Consider the following 26380-nt stretch of genomic DNA (forward strand, 5'->3'; position numbering starts at 1 on the left):
CTCTACCCTTGTCTTGCTTTTCGGATTCTGTTATGTCTTTTTGTCGTATGCCCCCTTATTTTGTAACTGCTGAACATAGACCAAAATATTTACATACTGAGAAAACTAAAAACATCACGTAATTGATTTGTTATTCCCTCAATTTGGTTCGTGAATTAACCATCAATTTGGAAATAAATGACATGAGTCATGTTTATATGATCCCCTCATCAGTCTACCCGCTTTATATGATTGGTTTTATATAATTAAAGTGTTTGGTTTTAATTACATCAAGATATGTGTATTTTTTATATATTATATATGATATAAGAATTTTTTGTTAATGTTATTAACACATCAAAAATCTGTCTTTGATTTGATGGATAGAAACATTAGGTGTATGAAGTTAAATATATAGGTCTTATCTCCTCTCAAATAATAAATTGCTCGTTGATTGAGCTACAAAGTTGATAATTGGGTTGCTAATCAGAAAGTTAGGACGATAAGTTGATAATTGGGTGGCTAATCATAAAGTTAGGCAGGAAATTAGAGAAATTTGACATGTTATGCGCTGATCTCTCAAAATTGCGCCGAGAGAAAAGCGTCTGAAATTAGGCTTTTATAAATGTCGGTACGTTGACTGAAAGAATCAGAAAGTGCTTGTCGGAGTCTTTGTACGGAGAGGCCAAAAAAGGGTGTGCATATGATCCTTTGTAGTGTATGTAATTGGAGATCAGATCAGACATTGAATGTTAAATTTGAAATTTAAATTGCAGATTGAAGAGAAATAATGGAACACGACAGAGTCAAACTCTACTAAGAAGCTAGTGGGTTGCTTGGTTGGGATTAGGATAAGGTGCTGCTATCTCCATCTTTGGTCGCTGATGGGACCAGTTGGGTGCCTCCTCGTCTCTTTTCCCAAGTGGAGTACCAGCTTCCCAACTTTGCGCTCATCAAGAAGATAGCCCTGCTGCAATTTGTTTAGAAAGGACCATCCTTAAAAAAAAAAAATGAAATAACGGTATAATTTAAAAAAAAAAGACTAGAAAGGACCATCTTTTTTTAAAAAAATGAAATAACAGTATAATTAAAAAAAAAGACTAACAAAGATTCGTCCAGTTAATAAAGAATTGGTCAATAATTCATAAGGTCGTAAAATTAAATCTCGTTGTTAATATGAGGATTTTATTGATGGATGTTTTGTAAGTATTTATATAAGCACTCTTTGAATATAAGGGTATGCCTTGGTCCTAGCTAGTCTTTAAGATCCAACTCGCCTAATTTATAAATATAAGACTTTATTTGCACAAGAGGACAACAAAAACATTTGATATCAGTTTGCAATCCTTCGAGATCTAAATGAAATTAATTCTGATTGTGAAAATACCTAATTGCCCCAAAGCATGTGGAACTAGCGAGTTTGAGTAAAATAACAAGTGAAATATTCTGTTCAACAAGCTGACGTTTGAAAAATAACAAGTATGTTTGTTACATTTTAAAAAGTGAGAGGTCAGAAAATAACAAGTTTAAGCAGTGGAACTAATAAATTTAAATGAAATGACAAGTGAGATGTTCTGTTTAACAAATAAATATTTAAAAAACAATAAGTACCCATTAAACTTTAACAAGCAATGGAACTAGCAAGTTTGAGTAATACCAAATTTACATCATAAGGATATTTTCATATTTTTTCCAACAATATTATTTACATATCAGACCCCACGGACTACGAAGTGATATAAGATTTCTTTGGTCCTTTTTCACAAATAAAGTCCCACAATGGTCTTTGGATGCAAATTTTCCTTCAAAAAAAAAAATAAGAACTACCAAATATCCTAAATTTTGGATTAAGTATAGCTTCTAAAAAAGGTTCTATATTGTATGTGTAACAATATAGTTTTTTTCAACCCAAATGTTTCCAAAACCTATTAATTAAAATCAACTTTTTATTTTTTAAAACATTTACCATGGTAAAAAGAATAAAAGTTGATTTACAAACCCTATCATAATAACAAAGAGATTACCATGATAGAAAAGTAGAGTTTATCATTTTCAAAACCTTACAACAACAACAACAACAAGCCTTTATCCCACTAGGTGGGGTCGGCTACATGGATTGCAAGACGCCATTGTGCTCTATCATTTATTAAGCTTTTAGAAATATTATTAATTAAGAGATCACGTTCAACAACTTCCAAGAGTGTTCTCTTAGGCCTTCCTCTACCTCTCTTAATCGGACTCAAAGTTATATGTTCCACTCTTCTCACTGGTGCCTCCCTTGGTCTTCTTTGTACATGCCCAAACCATCTCAACCGATTTTCTACCATTTTTTCCTCAATAGGTGCCACCCTCACTTTTTCACGTATGTGCTCATTTCGAATTTTATCTTTACATGTATGTCCGCACATCCATCGTAACATTCTCATTTCTGCTACTCCAACTTTATGCTCTTGCTGTCCCGTTAGAGCCCAGCATTCACTACTATATAACATTGCCGGTCTGATAGCAGTACGATAAAACTTTCCTTTAAGTTTATTAGGCACCTTACGGTCACAAATAACTCCTTTAGCTTTTCTCCAATTAAACCACCCAGCTTGAATTCTATGTGAAATATCTCCACTGATTTCGCCATCATTTTGAATAATGGCTCCCAAATATCTAAACTTTTCCACTTAAGGTATAATTTGATCTCCCAATTTCACTTCCAAATTATTTTCGAATAGTCCTTTACCAAATTTACAATATAAATATTCCGTCTTACTTCTACTCAGACGAAAACCTTTCGACTCCAATGTCCTCCTCCATAACTCAAGTTTGCAATTAACCTCTTCTCTTGTCTCTGCTATAAGAACTATATCATCCGCGAAGAGCATACATTTCGGGATTTCCTCTTGAATATGTTCCGTCAAAACATTTAAAATCAAGTTGAACAAATAAGGACTCAGAGATGATCCCTGATGTAGTCCAATCTTTATAGGAAAATTCTTTGTTTGACCACTAGGCGTTCTTATACTAGTTTTTACCCCCTCATACATATCTTGTATGGCTTTAATATAAGCAATCCGTACTCCCTTTTTTTCAACGCTTTCCAAAGCACTTCTCTTGGTATACGGTCATAAGCTTTTTCCAAATCAATAAAAACCATGTGTAGATCTTTATCTTCACAACGATACTTTTCCATTAATCCCCTTAGTAGATAAATCGCCTCTGTAGTTGATCTACCTGGCATAAAACCAAATTGATTCTCAGAAATACTTGTCTCCAATCTCAACCTGTGCTCAATTACTTTCTCCCACAATTTCATTGTGTGGCTCATGAGTTTAATCCCTCTATAGTTAGTACAATTCTGAATATCTCCTTTATTTTTATAAATAGGAATTAATGTACTTCTCCTCCACTCATCAGGCATTTTCTTGGACTGTAAAATCACATTAAATAACTTAGTTAACCATCTCACCCCTTCTTCACCTAAACATTTCCACGCTTCGATAGATATACAATCAGGTCCGTTAGCTCTACCATTTGCCATTTTCTTAAGAGCTTCTTTTATCTCCTTATCACGTATTTTTCGATAGAATGACAAATTTTGTTCTCCTTCACCAGTTACTAAATCCTCCAAGTTACTAGATGAATCCTCTCCATCATTGAAAAATTTAGAAAAATAAATCTCCCATCTATTTTTAATTTCATCATCTGTAACTAAAATTCTTCCCTCTTCATCCTTAATACACCTTACCTGTTCTAGATCTCTTGATTTTCTTTCCCTACTCTTGGCAATCTTATAAATATTTTGCTCTCCTTCCTTCGTCTCAAGGTTCTTATAAAATTCTTCAAAAGCTTTGGAACGAGCTTCAACCACAGCTCTCTTAGTTTCCTTCTTAGCCATACGGTACCTCTCCCAATTTTTCTCATTGTTACACAAATGTATGGCTTTAAAACAGTTCTTCTTATACTTGATTTTGTCCTGTACACTATTATTCCACCACCAAGACTCCTTATCTCTCGGACCAGAACCTTTCGATTCTCCCAAAACTACTTTTGCAACCTCCCGTATCTTTTTAGCCATATCCTCCCATATGATGTTAGCACTTCCCTGAGAATCCCAAATTCCTTTATCCAAAAGATTTCGCTTGAAAATATCTTGCTTCTCACCTTTTAATTGCCACCACCTAATCCTTGGTGTTACTACTTGTCGACGTTTTTGGATTTTACTCATAATACACACATCAAGGATTAGGACCCTATGTTGTGTCGTTACAGCATCTCCAGGGATCACCTTACAATTTTTACAAAGTTTTCTATCTGTGTTCCTAACCAAAAGAAAATCAATCTGCGACCTTGAGGCTCCACTTTTGTAAGTGATGAGATGCTCATCTCTCTTCTTGAAACAAGTGTTGGCAATCTTAAAATCATACGCCAATGAGAAATCAAGAAGAGTTTGCCCTTCATTGTTTAGCTCTCAAAACCAAAACCACCATGCACCCTCGCATACTGACCAGCTTCCCTCCCGACATGCCCATTAAAGTCTCCTCCAATAAAAATCTTTTCACTCTGTGGTATGTGTCGAATCAACCCCTCCAGATCCTCCCAAAATAATTCCTTAAGACTGGCTTCTGTCCCGACTTGCGACGCATAAGCGCTAACAATATTAACAGTCTCACGTCCAATTATCATTTTTAAAGAAATAATTCTGTCTCCAATTCTGCTAACTTCTACAACGTTTTTCTTCCACTCCTTATCTATAATGATACCTACTCCATTGCGTGCACTTACTTTTGCTGTATACCAAAGTTTGAAACCTTGAATATCCTTAGCTCCTTCTCCACGCCATTTTGTTTCTTGCAAGCAAAGGATATTGATTTTCCTTTGAATCATAACCCCTACAACCTCTACAGATTTATAATTTAATGTCCCAACATTCCAAGTACCAAATCTAATTTTGCTCTTATGGACTAACTTCTTTAGCCGCGTGCGTCCAGAATGACGCGGTAGCCCTTGCTCATTTAACACTACATCCGGGCGCCGATGCAGCGGCTCTAACTCACTTATCACTGTACTCGAGCTATGCAGCGCGTTACTTACGGGCAACGACCTAGCATTAACATTATAACGTCTATTGTCCATGTTCATGATAGATTCAACAAATTTTTACATTGGCTGTTGATGGCCTAACACAACCCTCCTCCTTTACCCGAGCTTGGGACCGGCTATAAACATAGGCGGAGTTTTTCAAAACCTTACAATAGTAGAAAAAAGTTAACATGGTAATTAATAATTAAATTAACTGCACAAAAGCTTATCATAGTAAAAAAGGATTTTTCATCATCATAAGAATAATTTTCAAAGACACTACCATAATAGAAAATAGTCCTTGTAAACATGATAAAATAAAAGAAAAATTAATCTGCTAGTCCTTGCAATTTTATCAAATTTTGAATCAGGTCCTCTTAGATTTTTTTTCTTTATTATTGGTAGAGTCTGTAACTCGGGCGGGCCGGGCTTATTCGGGCCGAGCTAAATTCGGGCCAGGTTTATTCGGATCAGACTTAAAGTATAATACCTCTTCTAAAAAGCTCATATAGTCAAGCCCGACTCTAACACTTTCGAGCTTCGGGCTGGCCCAAATACTCAAAACTTTTTAAAAATATTTTTTTTAATTTTTTGAACCAATTTTAATTTTTAAATAATTCTATTAAGCGTAAAATATTATCTTAATTTTAAAAAAATAAAATAAAAAATAACTTATCAACTTTGTATTTAAGTAGCTCTGTTATTATTTTTTGTATTATGTATAATTTATTCATGAATATTTCCTTTACTTGTAAATTAATGTTTTAGTTGTTTAAATATTTCTCTTATTATAGTCATATATAAATATTTTATATATTTTAATTAAATTATATTATTTTAATTATAATTAAGCTGATCTCAATTCAATCACAATTAGACTACTAACTTAAAATTATTATCTCGATTAGTTTAAATTTTTTAATAATTTTTAGGTAAATTGTACTTCTCATTTTTATGAATATGAAAAAAATTGCCATCATTTTATTATATAGAAAAATTATTTAATTATGAGTAAAATATTATTTTCTTGAAATCATTTTTCTTTAACTTTTTATATTGTTTAACTCTTACATAAAAGAAATTCTTACTCTAGTTTACTCTTAATTTTTAACCAAATCTAGCATGGACAATAACCAAGTAATTATTTAAGAATATTATTTTATTTATTATGTTTATCTAGTAGTAGAGTCGTCAATTCGTACATGCCTAAATTTTATTTTTAAAATTATTTTTAATTTTATTTTTACTTTAAAATTAATTATCTTAATTTATAAAAAATATAAAATTATTTTTTTATATGCAAATGATTTATAGGACTCAATTTTTTTTAACAAAAATTGGGTCTTAAAATATTAAAATATATTTTAAATATTATTTTCAGATATTTTATTGATTAAAAAAATAAAAATATGAAATATAACTATTTTTAATTTTTTTTAAAGAAATAACTTCATTAAAACACTTATATATATAATATTTTGGTATAAAATGATATAAAACTTAAAAAATTAATTAATATTTATCATATTTTATATTTTTTTAAATTTATTTTTTTATTTGGGTATTTGGGCCAAGCCCGAACCTGATCGAGCTTGGCTTGAATTTTCTCGGGCCTATTCGGGCTCGAATAGGCCCGAACAATAAAAAAAATATTTTTTTTAGGTTTGGCCCCAAATTTTTTGGACAAGTTCGGGCTAGCCCGTCGAGTTCGGTCTAAATTATCAGCTCTAATTATTGGATCTTTATAATTCACTCTGTTAAAAAAAATAGTCCCTATGTTAATAACACTACGTATGTCGTTAATACTTCTTTGGCTCTTTCCCAATGCAAAAGCTCTTGATTCTCCCATTTTTAGAACCAACCAGTTTGACCATGCTGAAGATGCCGAGAAGGAGAAAAGGGCTCCTTCTTCAGCTAGTTCTGCTTCTGTGTTCATCTGGATCCAAGACAACATTAGGTGGGAATTGGGGTTTGGCATGCCATGGCCATTGCAATGGTTTTCTTTTTTAATTTACATCCAGTATCTCTCTGCATTTTCAACACTTTAATTGTCTCTCTACCATCACCTTGGTCTCCAAACTCACTAGCAACAAACGCTAATTACTATGAAATAAATAGAAGTTAATTATTGAACTGTACACAATCTTCCCATTCTCTTCCCAAAGGTTCTTGAGCTCATTTGGCTCAGGATAATGTAGAAACAACAAAGCATAATTACTGTGAGATAAAGAGAAGTACTTGGAGGAGAGAGAAGCATGAAGGAAGGATTGAAAGATGGAGGAAGGGCGAAAGAGAAGCAAGGAGGAGAGAGATAATCCTGATAGTAAGCGAGAGAGAGAAAGTGACTTTGGCCAAAAAATTTATCCAACAGTGTTGCCTTTTCAATTCCACATTTACGCATCATCTTTTGTCAACATGAATTAACGCCCGTCTAGAATTTCATTAACGAAAGGACTAAATTTTTCAGCTTTATGAAATATAAGGATATAATAAAAAGGGAAAAAAACTAGAAGGACCTGATTCAAAATCTGGCAGAATTAGAAGGACTGGCAAATTAGTTTTCCCTAAAGTAAACCTACTATGGTAATTTGAGAATTTACTAAGTTAATAAATGCGTATCAAATGTTCAAATCCAAAATATTGAGTTAAATCACAAATAAAAATGAAGCATGATTCCCAGGAACGAGATCATCCAAAAACAAATTTATTTACGGATATAAGTGTAGAAGGGACTTTTTTGGTAACAAAATAAAATAAAAGGACAATTCTAAAAAATTCGCACCATTTGCCGTGACCAACCCTTTGTTCTTTGCGGCGGACGACACAACAAGAAGAAGCCATGGCCGAAGTGGTGTTGGCTGCAGCTATCTGCTGACTGTATTTTGTGCTATAATAAAACAGACTTTCCAAACAATTAATATCAGCAAACAAACACTAAAGCTAAAACCACTATGTGATCCACTTGACCACTTCACACACAACTCGAATAACATTTTCAAATTGACAATTTACTCATGCACAGAAAAATTTTCATAACTGAATTACAATCACTCAACATAATTTATATAAAATAAACATACAAACTTGTCATAGTATAATTTACATTCTCAAAACACATTTTAATTACTTAATCACATTAAAATGGGACCATGAGTATTAACAACAACTCTCAAGGCAACAATAGTCAATGTATTTCAAGGTAATGGATCACATGCTCAATTGACATAAATATGCTCCTAGATTGAAAAAATATATATAACTAACAAAGTGAGGCCAACAAGAGAAGGTTAGATGTCACATACACCACCCTAAAATATAAGATGCTTCTTCAGTCAAACCCTCTTTTATAAAAATGTTAACTATAGGAAATGATACATGAAGGTCTTAGTAACTAATACCAATATGTTATAATAAATGCCATGCAATTAATTATGCCATTGCTAAGTAGGGTGTATAAAACAAATTTCAAATAATTATTTCAAACAAGTTTCAAACAAAACTAGACAAGAATGCATGACCACCAACCTTATACTCTCATTTCTATGAATACAAGTCCACACTTGACATTATTCACCTGGTTAAAAGTAAATTAGTTCAAGCTATAACAAGCCACTCATTGATCAATGAGGGCGTAACACTTGGCACAATTCATTCTAGATAATAAAATCCTTGAATAGCATCCAAACTCAATGAGTCATGCGTACAAGAATTTTCCAAACAAATATGATTTCAAATAATTGATCATACTTTCCAAATAATTAAATTCATACATAAAATAATCACATATAATTTTTCATCCCACTAGCAATACATTTTTCAAAAAATAATTATACATTTTCAAAACATACATTTTCAGACAACAATTATCTTTGTTAATAGAACACACACAATCAATTACTAATACACAACAAGATAAAAGTAAATGTTACCTTTACTCCTTACAAGCAAACTTTCCCTCACAAGTGTTCCATATAACATCCCAAAAATTTAAACTAATACATTAAAATAAATTAGGAGTTAATTGGAATTAATATGGGGGTTAAATTTGAGGTCTTTATTTTAAGTCATAGTTAAACTATTTAAGATATCGTTCCAACTTACTCCTCTGTTCCTGTATATAAAAGGCTTTTTGGAATTTTTTTAGTCTCTAAATATAATAGGTTGTTAGAATACTTTTTAATGAATAAACCACTATATCCTTATTAAATTGAAAAGAGAAGAAGATAAGTATTCTCATTAATTTACTTTGAAAAAAGATATTCATTTTTTATTTACAATAATTAGGAAAAAAATTAAAATATTACTATATTTTTAATTAAATAACTATTTTTTATTAGTTTGTATAATTTGGTTAAAAATATCTTACATATAGGGATGGATGGAGTAATTTATTATAAATTTTCTAATATCATGAAATTTTATTTGAACAAAAATATACAAGTTTAGCTCAAACCTTTTAATTTTAGGAGAGAAAGAACGTATTAGAATACCAAAAAAAAAAATGAATGAAGAAAAAAAAAACGGAAGCGTGCACTTGGGCCAACGGCCCACTAATATGCCAACACCTCAGTTGGCTCCACCAAATAAAACACGCCCCGTGAGTGAATTCCCTCATTCTCCATCCACGCATTCTTCAATTGCACTAGAGAGAGAGAGAGAGAGAGAGACGCGAACGGGGTGTGCTTTCGGGAATAAGGGATTTCAAGGAGATAGTTCTGTTGGCTCAAAAAAAAAAACAAAAGGAGATAGTTCTGTTATATGATACGTTTAGTGTGATTTGGAATTTTCTAATGAATTTTCCATATTTTTTTGTGTATATTTCTTCATTTATTTTTTTAAATTCTTAACCGTGGAGGATTTGGGGTTTCAAATAATTTTGAATTTTTGGTTATTTTAATTATTGGGAAAGTTTTGGCTATATAAACGAGTGAAATGAAGTTATTTGGAGTATATTATTATCACTAGAATAGTTGGTATGAATTATTTGGGTATTTATATATTTTTTATTGATTTGAACAAACCCTAAGTTGAAAATGGGTAATGTGATAATTATGTTAGTGATTAATGAATTTAGTTAGACTCATTAGGGTCTAATATAATTAATGAACTATTAGATAAAAAGGTTATCTAATAATTTAAACTTTGAAATTTTTGAGTGAAAATGACTAGTTAGAAAAATGATGTATTTGGTTATGGGTTAATAATTTTGAGTTGTCTAATTGTAAATTAAACTCTCTATAGCTCTTGGAAAATTTGGGAGCTCGGACTTGGATTATATCTATAAGTGTCCCTTTTGAGTAATTCAAGGGGTGAAGATAATTGGGAACCTAAATCCCCTTACATACATGTTTTTAAGTGTTTTTGTTATATAGAAAATTATAAAATGTATGTTATATGTGTAGATGCAATTTTGATGTTTTTAAAAAATGTGTAAAGTAGATATAAGTTAATTTGTTGAAAAATGTGAGTGAATTGAGTAAGCTATGTTTTATTGCAAAATTATGAGATTGGTTAAGAACTTTTTAAATATAAATTGTGGAGTATATATATGTGGATAAAATTGAACATGTTAACTAGAAATTGTGATTACTTGGCTTGTGGAATTGTATTATGGTGCATGACTAAAGTTGTAATACATTATGGAATGATTGAGAAATGAGAAGGATGAAAGTTCACTCTAGTTGGGAGATTATCATATTGTAAGTCCATGTGACATAGACAATATATAGGTAACTCCCAATGATACTTACTTTGGAAGTGAGTATGTATTATCGGCAATAATTAAGACATCCCACAAGAATTCAATTATTGGGGGAGTCCATAATAGCATGGAGCCACCCCTTGGGCCTTGACTCGGTGTTAGGTATGTCTCCCTTATAGGATGGTTGCTAGCTTTCCTTATGGTAGCATATGGGTTATTCTTCATCCCATTAAAGAGATCTTTTATAACCTTTTCAAGGATCGAGCCCACAACAACTCTTACCTTAGCATAGTTGATGTTAATCCTAGTACCATTGAGTCACTATAGAGTCTAGGGTTTAGGTTAAGAGAGTGGTAATCTTTAGTCGAGTTACTCCTCTAACATTGAAGAGCTTAGACTAATCTGGTCATTCGAATTGGTCTTGTTATTAATTGTAACCCAAGGACTCAGTTAGAAGGACTAAGGAGAAGATATGAGAAAATTAATTGATGATGCATACTTAAATGTTTTTATTATGACTTAATATTATAATTTACCTGCTTTACATGTCCTTAAATGCTTATACTTCTTTATGTTAGAAGTTACAATTTCTTTATTATTGAGGTATTTATATCACCTCATAATTAATATTTATAGGTAACACTTTGAATAGTGGCAAAGGGAAGGATATGAAAGCTTAGGGTTAGATTACACCTCATATAGCCTCATTTATCTTTGTGTGGCAGAATATATATATATATATATATATTACCACCAACTCAAGGGCATCTATTACATTTATGTTTGTGATTTAAATTGTGACTTTGATTTGTTGTCTGCCTATCTCTTTTGTAAACCAAGCTCATGAGAGTTTGTGTTTAGGTTAGTGATGTTAGTGTGGATTAATTATTGTATTGTGATATTGTTAAATTTAGATGCCTAACCTTATTGTTAATTTGAGTTTGAGGGACTTGTGACTGAGCTAGCAATATTGTGATGGATATTTACGTGTAATTTTGATGATGTTTATTATTAAATTATGGTTTGAAATGTGCCATTTAACTCCCACGAGTTATGTAGTTAAATTATTGTATTAGGAGGTCAATTGTAATGTGAATGCTTTAGTTTTGTAAATGAACCAATTTGCCCTTATATTATTGTGTAATCCCTATTGATTGGCCTATATTTGGCTTCCATTTATTCATAACTTTGATATTATGCATTTTTGAGATCAATGGTTTTGGAAGTTGATTTTCATTAGGATCCCCATCTTCAAAGAGTTTTCTTTTCTCTTTGTTTCCTAATAACCATGGTTGAATATATTATACCATAGTAATGATTAACTAAGGACATTAGCCTTAATTATCATGGTAGCAAGATTTAATTAGTGCATTAATTGTTGTGGACATTACATTTCCTCACTTCCAACAATACTAACACTAACAACATAATTTATGTAACATATAATACCAAACATAACTAATATTTGTGATTAAACTCTAATTACACTCTAATTATAGGGTTAAGTTAATTAACCTCAATTCCAAACACTTTTTCATGCAACTAACCATCACGCTTAATTATACTCATCCTCATTACACTTCTTAACCATGAATTTAAACCTTAATCATCCTAATTATCATTAAAAATCACCTAAATAAGCTAGGGTTTTTGGATTTACATGTGCCATTACCACAATAATCATCAAAATTACTCCAGCAACACTTATTTAATCTCATAATAACCTTGGAACACGTACCCATTGACTGGAACCTTGGTTTATCATGAATCCTAACATTAATCATTACTGAATCTAGCTTAAAAAAAAATATTAGATGGTAGGAGGGATGTTAGAAGTGTTACCTTAAGTCTTTAGAGCCACAAAATCAAGTCCTAATGGTGGAAATGTTGAAACTCTAGCAGTTGCACCTCAACATCTTACTCTTATCATCTATTTTTGTTTTTCACAAAAATAAATGTGGGTGTTGAAAACATGCCGTGAACGTTGCAATTCATGAATTCTCACTTAGGTCCAATATGTTGGATCCAAATCTGGCTGAAAACTTAATTTGGATCCCAAATAATCCTCATACATGATCTTAAGCCTAATTTTATCATAATTAAGTTCCTAAACAATTAATCAACCTCAATAAACCTTAATTACACATGATTCCTCAATTAAAGCCTCCAATTCACAAAAATTCTAAATTAAATCCTCAATACATATATTTCTTTAATTAAGTCCTCAAAATCAATTAAATACTTAAATACTCTGACTTTTTCAATTAATTTCTGACTTAAAAGCCAGGATGTTATAATATGCAAAGGGAGTATAGCAAATTTTTAAACCATGCATAGTGCTAAGGTCCACCTTATATTAACATCAATATTACAAAAATATACTAAAATATGTATGAGTTAGTTCGATAATTTGATTTGATTTTAAAAAAATATTGAATTTCTCTTTATCTCTTATATTTATTATTTATTCCCAAATTGCCTCTATTTATCACGCACTTAATACTGGAATCAATATGGTAGTTTCTAATATAAATAATTAAAATGATGCATTTTAGTAAAACTAACATGCATTTTTTTTTTTTACAAATCTAATAATTTATCTAACTCTTACAAGATTATTGTATTCTTAAATGAGCAGTGAAAACTCGGTAGGAGAGAAATAGAAAGGGGCAAAACCGTGGGCAACACCGGTGTTTGTTTTCTGGGATTTGAGATAATTAGTAATAATGTTTATGTCATGATTTTTTACATATGGATGCCTTCTAATTGAATTTTTCATCACGTTTCTCATTTGATTAACAAAAATAAACTAATTTATTTACCAAGTTTTGCCTTGTGATTAAACGAGGCGTGCAATGTTTAATTTTTAAGACTTCTATATCAAATGTCTAGGCACCCGATACATATAAAATATAATTTCTATATCAGATTTGGGGGCAACTCATCAAGAAAGTCAAATTTTAATTGTAAAAATGACACTGCTTTTTTTTATTTTATATAGATTGCCTTTTAATTGATGTAAAAAATTATATATAAAATTCTTATTTTTCATTAGTGCAGTATTGTTAACCAATTTATTGAAAATATAAATTAATTAAAAATATCTTATAATACTTAAGGAATAAAGTATTCAACTATGGATATCTAAAAAATTGTACATTATTTTTATACATTATTATTTAGTATAATAGTGTTCTTAATTATTAGTTATATAGAAAATTGTATATTATTGTTGTTAATCATGCACATGCATGCACTCGCAATTTTGGGCCCAGCGATGAGAAAACTTTTTGAAAAAGACAAAATAAACGATGAACGAATATGTCCCCACATGCAAAATCATTTCTTTTTCTTTCTTTTGCATGGCATCTTCAAAAGCATATGCCTAACATTGATTGATTTTTTTTTTTTTTTTACCAACGCATGCCTAACATTGATTGGTTTTCCTCATTACGCCAAAACTCTGAGTAAAATGAAACCACATTTTTCTTCTTTAAGATATTATTAATCTGCTTCTCAATACAAATCAATGCGTAAAACAGTTGAGTTTCCGATTCTCAAGAACTCTTTTTTTGTATCAAATTTTTATAAAATTCTAAAAGTGGTGGGGAAAATAAATAAGAAAAGTGAAAGCGAATTTATTCCTAGTTTTACTCTGCCTCTCTCCACACACGCGCATGCTAGAGCTGTTCAAAAATCTCCCGATGCTGTTTAACCTTGTTCAATTCAAGATGATGCAATCTTGTATAGTTTTGTATAAATCCTTATCCTTTAAGATCAAAAAAATAAAATTATTTTTTTGAGTTAGATTGAACAGTAAATTAAATATTTGGACCACTTGATTCTGTCCTATCTTATTAAATTATTTAATATAATTATAATTAATTTATTTTCGACAAATACTTTAAGTGTAATGAACACTAAGAAAATGATTGTATGAAAATTTATTAATTTGTTTCTAAATTATTATTGTAATGTAGTATTGTTCAAGTTTGTTGAGTGTTGTTTTTATTGAAATTACAAATTTAAATTATTTGGATTATAATAGAAGTATTTTTTTCTTTTTGTTGGAAATTATTATGAATTTATTATTATTATAAGTATTTTTATTATCTTAATTGAGTTTATTAGGCTGAAATTAATTATTAACTCTCATAGAAGAAAAAGAACAAAAAAAGCTAAGCGAGTACTAGATTAACAAGATCAATCTTTCAACCCTATAGATTAAGTTTATTTTTGTTAATCTTTGAAATTATCACTGGATAAAAATAAATAACGGGTTGTTTAATCTAATTATTTTTATGAAAGAGGCTGAATTTTGAATTAGGTCAAAATTTAATAACATCTAATTCTTCAGACAGCCCTGATGCAAGCCATCATTTCTTAACTGTATGAACATTTTAGAATAAAATAAAATGTATTATATATATATATATATATAGCAATCATGCAATTGTGAGGTGTTAATGATTACTTTAATTTAACTTTTTCTTTAAACCAAAGAAGCCTCAAAGCATCAGCGAAAAAAGTGAATAATATATTAGAAGTAGAATATTCTTATCATCAAGTTAAATTGATCGGTAAATTGGTTTATCTTTTTTTTAAAAAAAAAAAAGATGCCTGAATTATGCACCACTTATATTGTTATTAATATTCCTCTATTTCTATACGAACTAATCGAGACAATAATAACTTAAAATTTATTGAAGATTTGAGTGTTGTCTTTTTAACATTTAAGCCCTATATTGAAATCAATGTTATGAAAAGTGGGTTGCCATTAAATTAGTTGAGATATTAATTCATAATTCAATAGTTGGATTGTAGTTTGAACCATGGTTTAACAGATCGTAAATAAATAGATATATTCTAAATATTATATGTTTAAAGTAAAAAAATAATAATCATATATAATAACAAAAATTGATTGCTTAAATTTAAAAAAATAATAAACAATATACAATATCCATCAATATTACATTATTTTTATCTAAAATATATATAATTATTTCATAATTTATAATTTATAACTTTAAAATATATATACGTATACAAAATTCATACATATTTCTTACATTTTTCCATTTCATAATGTTAATTTGATATAAATACGTATAAATTATAATTTAGAAATAGGAATTAAAAATAAAAAATAATGTGATCGGTTCAACCAGTTCTCACCGCCTTTGACCGGTTCGATCAATTTTGGGCCAATTCTTAAATTTTTCAATTTTCTACAATGACCGGATCAGACTTGGGATCCATTTTCAATTCAACTGATAGATCCAATCTAGTTTTAATAACATTGATTGAAATGCATATAAAAAAAACTGAATGAGTGAAAGTAGAGTCATGAAGTACTTAAAAATAATCAGACCCATGCATTTGAAAAACAAAATGAGTTATATTGCTGATGTAATGATATTTTTTAATAAGAAAAATACAATCATTAATCATTATAATTTTTATTAAATTTTACTTTTAATTTCTGTAATTTGATTTTAGTGTTTTACATCCTCACAATTCTTGTAATTTAACAGAGTAGAAACAAATGTCACTTAATATTATTAAAATTATAGAGACAAAAATATTAAAAAGATATAAAAATTAAAATTAAAATTTAATAAAATATATTGATAATAATGTTTTCCTTTTTAATATATATTTGATGTTGAGGATTAACATCGATTTTAATCAAATTTGAATTGGATAAAAGTTAATCATTGAATTACTTTGTGCTAGATACTATTTACTATCACATCAATCAGAGAGAGTTTTGTCATGTCCTTATGTTTTTAAAAGTATAAAAAACAAAATTTGTTGTCGGCAATATATATATATATATATATATTCATGAACGTCAGATTTAAGAATTGAGTCATTGTTTGAGGAATAATTACTATAAATGAGTGACACAAAGAATGGGAGCAAGTCTAAAAAGTAGCTGTGGCGTCCGTGGAGCTGTCAAGCATCAACAATAAATAAAGCGTTTTTTTTTTTTTGGTGAAACAAATGAAGTATTTTCATTCACCATGAAATTGGAGAAAGAGAGGGACATTGTCTACCAATTATATAAATTAAAAGCGCTTTTTTTTTTCCAAATTTATGAGGCACTATGGCGATCTTGTTCCGCTTAAAAAAATAGTGTACGTTTTCTTTAGTTCTAGTTATTTAGATTTTTTTTATCATACGTATAATTTATATTATCAAATTTTATTATTAAAAAATATAAAATATTTTTAATTAAATTTTACCTTCTAATAAAATAATTATCTATTTTTAAATTAATTCATATTTTCATATTTATTTATTAAACACTTTACAATTAATATAAAATCACTATCATTAAGGGCACTTTTTATAAAAAAGACAATAATTATATTTTAAAAAGCTAAAAATATCTTACGTTCTTTAAAGGAAGGAGTATAAATTTTTCACTTACCATTAAATGTTGATAAAAAAAAGCATTTTATCTTCTGACACCTTTTAAAAAAAATTAATTTTAATCTAAAACATATGAAAGGCTATTTATTATCATCTTTTTAATTTTGCTCTTGTTATAAATTTAATTTTATACCTCATCATATATGATGCATTTCTCTTTTTTATTTTTTATAGGAGTAAATTTTGAAAATTTTTATTTAAAATAAATTTAATGAGTTAATATAATTGTTACTCTTTCCGTTAAAAAAAGTAAAGTATTTTTAACTCAATTTTATCCAATAAAGTAGTTACCTACTTTCAAACTAATCTTATTTTTTATATTTACCCTTATTAAACACCTTATAATAAGTCATTCATTAATAGGAATACTTTTAAAAAAAATAATAATTATATCTTAAAAAATTAAAAATACTTTATATTTTTTAACATCTAATTTTTTTAAAAATATCTTATATTTTTTAATTTTATAAAATAATTAAAAGTGTTTTATAATAATAACAGAGATATGATAATATATGTATTGTTAAAGTATATATGTTTAATAAAAAAATAAATTTTTATAAAGAGTTTGTAAATTTTAATGTTTTAATATCATCAATTATGATGAAACAGGTCAAAAGTAATATAATTAGTTTATTATTGAGAGCAGTGTGTGTGTGTGTGTGTGTGAGAGAGAGAGAGAGAGAGAGAGACCTTCCAGTGTCGGTCGCGAGAGGATGGTGGATAACCTTCCAGTGTCGGTCGTCAGAGGATGGTGGAGACGTCCTCTAATCACGGTGTTGATAATTGTTGGAATAACGACCAATACTTATAAGCCAAATGGTTAAGCTTTTTTGGCCAAAAAAGTGGTTAAGCTTTGAAAAATATCTCAATAAAATACTGAACTTTGCTCCACTTGAGAACTCATAATTTTAATTTTATTTTATATCCTTCCAACAATAAGAACAATTTTAATAATTTATATTGATAACTTTTTTCGTTAAATTTCTATATATATATATATATATAAGGATTGTGAGATGAACTCCTAACTAATTACTTGAGCAATGAGAGCATCTATCACTCTCGAGCAAGTTCTCATATTAAAATGGCTTAATTATAACTTGCTGCATGAAAACTATTCACATAGTTGATTAAAATATTGAATCAAAGAAGGCTCTATGTTAATTTTGTTACTCGAACAAAATACTAAAAAAAAAATGACAATTAAAAACCCTATAAAAATATTAATGATAATTACAGATACTAAATTATTAAAATCTTAATAAAATATTATGATATTTACTTGTAATAAATTATCTTTTGGTGATTAGCTTGAGATTCACGACGACTTTTTATAAATTCTCAACTAATGCTATAAATGCTTTTAAATATTTTTGGTTAAGTTTTCAAGCAATAGTAAAAAAATTATAAGTGATTGGCTTGAAATTTACAACTGACTCTCATAAATTTTTAGTTGGCACACAAATAGTCTCAGGTATATTTTGTAAGTTTTTCAAGTAATTTATTTATAGATTGACAACAAAAAAATCACAAGTAATTGGCTTTATGATTCACAACTGATTGTCATAAATTCTCAATTAATATTATAAATAATTTTAAGTTTATTTTTTTAATTTTTCAAGTAATTTTTTCGTATATTGCAAAAAATTGAGTTTCAAAGTGAACTTTCATAAATTTTTAATTGAAGTTAACAATAATTTCAAATGTATTTTGTTAATTTTTTAATTGATTATTTATATTTTTTATTTACAAGTAAAGATCATAGTCTGTTATTAGAATTTTAAAAATTCAGTGCTTATAATTGTTATTAATATTTTTATGAAATCTTTAATTTTCATTTTCCCAATCTAAAAGCTCATACATTTTATAAAATCCAAAAAGTCCCATTTTTCATTATCAAAATTGGACTTCTAGTTTGAGTGGCTGAAGTTTATTATTTTCATTAGAGATGTATTGTGTTTAACGAACCAATCCAATTCAGTTAGTATAGAACTATAGATTCATTATAACATAAAGAGTATTTAAATTAATTTTGTATTTTATTTAAATAAATGAGTATAAAATTTTGCAACACAATTTTTAAAAATTATATTCGTAAAAACAAAATTCTTAGCTAAGTAATTCTTTTTTTTTTTAATGAAAGTCTTGGCTAAGTAATTTCTGAATCATTAAAAAATTTGGGAATAGGTTTCAGGTGCCCCAACTCCGAAACGTTAATTAAAATAAGCCGACCCAGAGAACTAAGGGCTTTTTGATTTTTTCTTTTCCTCACTTATCATTTTTAAAAACTGTTTTTAAATCAATTTTAAAAATTATGTTTCAAAATAAATCAAAATAAAAATTTATTTGATTATGTTAATTTAAAAATTAAAAATTTGGTTGATAGTGACTGATGATTAGTGGCTAATAATAATGGAATAATGGCTTATGATAGTAATTAGTCACTATAATTTTCAATAATCAAATATAATATTTCTTAAAAATAAAATAAAACAATTTTAAGATGTTTCTTTTAAAAAAATAAACAAATAAAAATAATTCTAAAAACAATTATATTGAAAACATTTATTTAAATAAATTTTTAAATTTTTTATTTTAAAAAATAGAAAACAGTTTTCAAAAAACAAACAAGCCCTAAGTTGTTAGGATTTGAAAGTAGTGATTTAAAAATCAGACCAAATTGGACGATCGGACTGGTTGGATCGTCAACCGGTTAGGCTAACAATTTGGTCAAGCTAAAAAAAAGAGTATTAGGCCAGATTTGGCTGTTTTGAATCAGCAGTCGGATCAAGAACCGAAATCAAGTTGGGAACTAGTTTCGGTTTTTAAAGACTAGATTGTTCAAAAAATGTCTATTTTTTTAGAAAATGATTAATTTTTTTAATCATTTGATATTATATTATATTATGTGGTTCATTAAGTTATGATAAACTTAAAATATTTAATTTTATTTTTAAATTAAGTAGTAATTTCATACTTATTTATTATATTTAAATTATTATATATATATATAATTTTTGATTTAATTATTGTATTACTGGTTCGACCATTTGTTCAGCTCCGTTAAATCATGTGAATCATGAACTACTAATCTTTTTAATTTAATAACATATTCGGTTCTGAAAATATTGTTTGAAAGTATTTCATCTGCCTAGTTGGGTATAATTATTGATGGGTATTCAAATTATTAATATAATCAATATAAAAAATATAATTTTTTATAAAATATTAAATTCATAAAGATGTTGGCACTTGATGCCTATCTTCCCCCTCCTCCATGATGAAATACCTACTACCATCACCTCATTTTTATTAAAAAAAATGATATGGGAACGTTGTATCTTGTTATATATAAGTACTATTTGGATTATATATATATATATATATAAATGAAGATAAGACTACTAAATTTAATATAATTAAAAGTAGTTTTTTCACCATTTTTTTATGAGATTTAAAATTTCAATCTTTATTTAAAGATAATTAAATCTTTTCTGTTCCACTCAACTATTATCAATTAAGTGATGTTTTTCTTGTCCATGTCTCACTGTAAATGTGTGTGAAAAAAATAGAAGAATGATATGTCATGATTCTCATAATTACAAGTCATCATCGTTTGGAGATCCTTAATCCAAATGTCTTGCGTTCCTACAGAAAATTAATTATACAAAATTGTTCGTTAGTTATTATCTTTTAAGGATGAAATAAAGAATTGATCGGCTAGTTAAATAACATAATAAATAAATAACGACATTGGCAAATGGGTGACTATTATCCTGAAGAATAATATCGTGCCTTGGCCTTATTAGTTATTTTAAATTATCCAACATAATCCCAGATGTGATTCTGAATTCTGATCCTTAAATTAATGTCTGATGTATTGTACACTATAAAATTCTAGACCAAATCTACTAATTCACCGTGTTCAACATTATTATAAATTTGTTATTCTTTCAAAATATTAAAATATTGCAACTAGATGGTTAAATAATAAAAAGGGATGGTAACTCTCGTCTCCCTCGAGAGTAATAAAATAGCTTAATATGCAACTCAGATGAGATCAAACTCCAAGAAACCGACACAAAACATATTATATTGAATAAAAATTTCCATGAATCAATGCAAGGAAAAGGACATGTGGAGCATCCTTTAATTTTCATCTGGACCAAGTAATAAATGAAGGTAAGTTGTAAATGTATAATGAATTACAGGTTGGCAAACAATGAAATTGAGTCCTAATCAAGTTGCTTTTAAATTTGTACTCTATACAGTCAGGCACCTGTCAAGCTCAAGGGACCATTTTCCTGCTCTTTTCTCTTTACCCGCATAAATTCAAGGGACCATATAATAAGGGTAATTAATTTGTTGGATAATTATTTCAAAATTGGTCAATTAATACAGTTCAGCTGTGAACACACACACACACACATATTGGATGTGTAAAACAACAAAAGACAATTCAAACTTCAAGGGTGGCTTCTACTTAGCCTTCTTTTTCAGACAATTTGATTGATGCCATATCGTATTTCAAAATGCGCATGCTAACTACTACTACCCTCTACCCTACCAGTTTTCAAATCAGATCAATATTCTGTGAAATTGAAAGCCACTGTTTTTGAAAAAGTTGCTGCTAAATTTAAGAAAGTGATTACAAAACCATGTCGAATTTAAATCATGTATGGCTTCGAATACTACTAATAAATTAAATCTCACAAAAGGATAGTAATTATAACTTTTAAAAGTAATGTAAAATTTTGAATCCATACCTTTTTTCGTATCTTGTTATTTTTCCCGGAAAATAACTTGTGAAAATATGTTGGTCAAGGCTTAAACCAAAATAAGCTTCCTCCTGTGTTTTTCATAAGAGACTTTTTAGAAAGCTTTCATGATCTTTTTATAAGAGAACTTGTATATTTCTACAAGCATTAATTAGTTGTTTTCTTTGAGTACCTTTAATCATGTAAAGATGAGATATAATATATTATTGACAAAGAGTAATTTTAAAAAATAATTGAAATTATGAGCATATTTAATGAAAGTAACTAATTTTTTTTAATTTATATAAAAGTTGTTAAACATAAGATAAGAGGAAATATATAGCATGGATTGAAAGTATTAGGTTATCCGAATATAAATAAACTTGGACCAAATAAAATTGAGTTTAATAATTAATATATAATTAAAAAAGGTTTTATAAACTTAAATCTTAAAGTTTTGACTTACAATATGATGTCTTTTTTGCTCATTTGTCCTCTGCTTCCTGGCGGTTGATCCCTCATCCCCCACCAATATTTTTATCATACAAAGACAGAAAACGAGACCGGTCATCAATGTGCTGAAGATTATAATTTTTGGAAATGGCAAGAAAAACATTCAGTGCCTGGCATCGAAATCATTATTCAATTTTCGCCAGAGGCAAAATAACAATACATCAATGAACATTCATGACCAAACATCGTTATTAAGTACAAATAATAACTTCATTAAAAAAATTCTAATGACTAGCAACCTAGATTCTGTATTTTGGTCATCACCTAGATTATAGTAGATATATTATTTTATATATAAAATATTGTAAAGTATTGAACTGAGATGTCAGTTTCAAGTTGGGGAATTATCAGGAAAATGGTTTCTCCTTTTCCTCTATTCTCAGTTTTCCATGGCTAGATCAAAGTTTCAAATATTCTTATTTAATATTTGATAAAATTATTATTTTAATTTTATATAAATATATATAAATAAATTCAACCTATTAAAACTTGATCTAGACAATTTAGAATTATAATATTTTATTTATAAATTTTATGAAAAATAATAATAATTTTATTAAAAATTAATTTAAATATCGTTGAAAAGCTTAGATTTAACTGTGATAAAGGAAAAATAAAAAAAATAGAAAATAAGAGAAGAGGAAACACCCCTCCAAAATTATAATTGTTCTGTCTGTGACAAAAGCTAAGAGGAAAATGGTTTTCCAAATCTTCTGCCGAGAATTACGTTCTATAAAATATAAAACTCAACATGTATTGATTTGTTTGGAGAACGAAGTTACCCCACATGTTTTAAATAATCCATTTAAAGACTGATTAACTATATTAAAGAGCATCATGCATTGCATGCTTTATGTAATCAGTATAATATTCGAAACATTATATAGCGGTACATTTATAAGATCTCGGGGGACATAGTTTATTGCATCAATCATGTTTAATTGGATTCCCTTCCCCTTGTTCATATATCTCCGCACAGTTTTCTTTGGTAATTATTTGTTTTTGGTATACTTCTTTGGCAATTATTTAAACCAACAGTTACATGTGGCAATGTTAATACTTCTTCATCTCTTCTTACAACTCTAGCTATGATATTAAAAAAAAAAGTAAAATAAATCATGTGTGCTTGAGTGTGTAGAGAGAGAGAGAGATTGAAGGAACGACAAGTTAAAAATTAACCATTTAATGTGACAAAGAAGGCTTTTGTGTTGAAGTATTTCAATTATTAGTTATAATGGTTCCAAAGCCAAAAGACTTAAAAATTAACATTATCGTTGTCTTTTCCCCCTCCGTAAAGTAAATTGTGATATTAATTTATTTCCACCTTTGGTTGCAAAATTTAAATCCTCGTTCTAACCCCACTTTGGATCCCAATGTCCCAACAAATTAGATCAATCAATACCTCTTTCATTAATGTTCACTATTCAATAATTTCAGGACATTCTTTAAAACAAGGCAATAACTTTTACAAGTCAAAAGTCAATTTCTCAAGAGGATTATTAATTACTTGTAGGGTGAAAAGGGTAAACAAAGGAGCTATAAGAAGGGAAGCTCTTGTTCTCCAAAGATCACAACCAAAAACAACTCAACACAATGGGGTCCCTAATGGCCTCTCTCACTCTTTTATTGGCTTTACTCTCTCTTACCTTCCCTTCTCAAATCCTTGCTGATCACTACTTCTACTCATCTCCTCCACCTCCTAAGAAATATCCTCCTATTTCTCCTCCTTACCATTCCCCATCCCCGCCAACTCCGGTTTACTCACCTCCTTCTCCCTCACCACCAATTTATTCTCCACCACCGCCAAAAGCTCCTTACCATTATCCATCACCTCCTAAGAAGGGTGGATACAAACACCATTCTCCGCCACCGCCAATTTACTCTCCTCCCAAGCATTACCCTTCTCCATCACCCCCAGTCTACTCACCACCAAAAGGCTCCTTACCATTATCCATCTCCTCCACCCCCGGTTTACTCTCCTCCCAAGCATTACCCTTCTCCATCACCCCCAGTCTATTTGCCACCAAAGGCTCCTTACCATAATCCATCTCCGCCACCACCGATTTACTCTCCTCCCAAGCATTACCCTTCTCCATCACCCCCAGTCTACTCACCACCAAAGGCTCCTTACCATTATCCATCTCCTCCACCACCGGTTTACTCTCCTCCCAAGCATTACCCTTCTCCATCACCCCCAGTCTATTTGCCACCAAAGGCTCCTTACCATAATCCATCTCCGCCACCACCGATTTACTCTCCTCCCAAGCATTACCCTTCTCCATCACCCCCGGTCTACTCTCCCCCGAAGGCTCCTTACCATTATCCATCTCCACCACCACCAGTTTACTCTCCTCCCAAGCATTATCCTTCTCCATCACCTCCAGTTTACTCGCCACCACCAGTTTATGCTCCTCCCAAGCATTATCCTTCTCCATCTCCTCCAGTGCACTCGCCACCAAAGGCTCCTTACCATTATCCATCTCCTCCACCACCGGTTTACTCTCCTCCCAAGCATTACCCTTCTCCATCACCCCCGGTCTACTCGCCACCCCCAGTTTACGCTCCTCCCAAGCATTATCCTTCTCCATCTCCTCCAGTGTACTCGCCACCACCAGTTTATGCTCCTCCCAAGCATTATCCTTCTCCATCTCCTCCAGTGTACTCGCCACCAAAGGCTCCTTACCATTATCCATATCCTCCACCACCGATTTACTCTCCTCCCAAGCATCACCCTTCTCCATTACCCCCAGTCTACTCTCCACCAAAGGCTCCTTACCACTACCCATCTCCCCCTCCCCCTCCTAAGAAGAGTGGGTATAAACACCATTCTCCTCCACCACCAATTCATGGTTACCCTCCTAAGACACCTTCCCCACACCACCACCACCACTACCACCACCATCACCCGGCACCACCAAAGGCTCCGTACCATTACCCATCTCCTCCACCACCACCCAAGAAGCCTTACAAGTATCCATCTCCTCCACCTCCATATAGTCCTAAGCCAGTGTACCACTCTCCTCCTCCTCCTACTTCTCCCACTCCTATCTATTCCCCACCTCACAAGCCCTATGTCTACGCTTCACCACCCCCTCCTTACTACAACTAGAGAGTGGCTTTGCATAGCTAGCATTTCTATGTAAGCTTATTTCCTATTTTCTTTTTTATATAATTATATAAAAAAAGTACCTTTTCTTATTTCGAATTTTTTTAGTAGGCAAGACTTCTCAATGTAACACCCTTCACATAAAATATTTTTAAATTTCATTTTTTTAGTTTAAGGTGTATCACCCTGTTAACTGTGCATTTCGTATAAAATTGTTTTTAATGTTAATTATTATTAGTTATATTAATAGCTAATGATTAACTGTGCATTTCGTATAAAATTGTTTTTAATGTTAATTATTATTAGTTATATTAATAGCTAATGACATGATTGATGGATACCGATGGCATGGACTAACAGAGCAATAATTTTCATGTTTAGCTTTTCAGGGTTTGAAGAATATATATTGAGCAAAATAAAGAAAGCGACGGAATGAAGCAAGCAAGAATGCGAAATCCACAAACGAAGGATCAATGGAAGCAAGGTTTCCGCGTTTTGTCTTTAAAAAACATAATGATATATATATATATATATATGAATGCTAAATTAGCTAGTTTTTCTGTCTTTTTCTGCTTGGAGTGGTAGTGTATTTAGAAATTGTAAGCTGTAAGGCACGTCGTGCTTTTTCATGTGGTCCCATTTAGCGCTTATGTTAGTTCAATATCAAATACTCAATGGTACATGCGTGCATGCACTGTTGACTGAAAAGTTGGAGTGGAGCCTTTAAAATTTAGAGTTAATACTGTTCACCAAAGCCCCATGCTTCTTTTTTTGCCAACTCCTTCATCATCGAAGGAAACACACCCTTCG

General features: G+C 30.0%; 1 protein-coding gene across 1 annotated transcript; it reads left to right on the plus strand.

Moving 5' to 3' along the window:
* The first annotated feature begins 24026 nt into the window (after positions 1 to 24026).
* LOC129292973 (extensin-1-like) lies at positions 24027 to 26324 on the plus strand. The gene is given in 3 exon segments (XM_054930730.1): positions 24027 to 24396; positions 24398 to 25603; positions 25952 to 26324. Coding segments are annotated over 2 exon segments (1515 nt in total). The 5' UTR covers positions 24027 to 24057; the 3' UTR covers positions 25574 to 25603; positions 25952 to 26324.
* The last annotated feature ends 56 nt before the right edge of the window (positions 26325 to 26380 follow it).

Source organism: Prosopis cineraria, unplaced genomic scaffold (genome assembly GCF_029017545.1).
Source record: "Prosopis cineraria cultivar Desert tree isolate PC_DT_omini unplaced genomic scaffold, ASM2901754v1 PC14, whole genome shotgun sequence".
Classification (NCBI taxonomy): Eukaryota; Viridiplantae; Streptophyta; class Magnoliopsida; order Fabales; family Fabaceae; genus Prosopis; species Prosopis cineraria.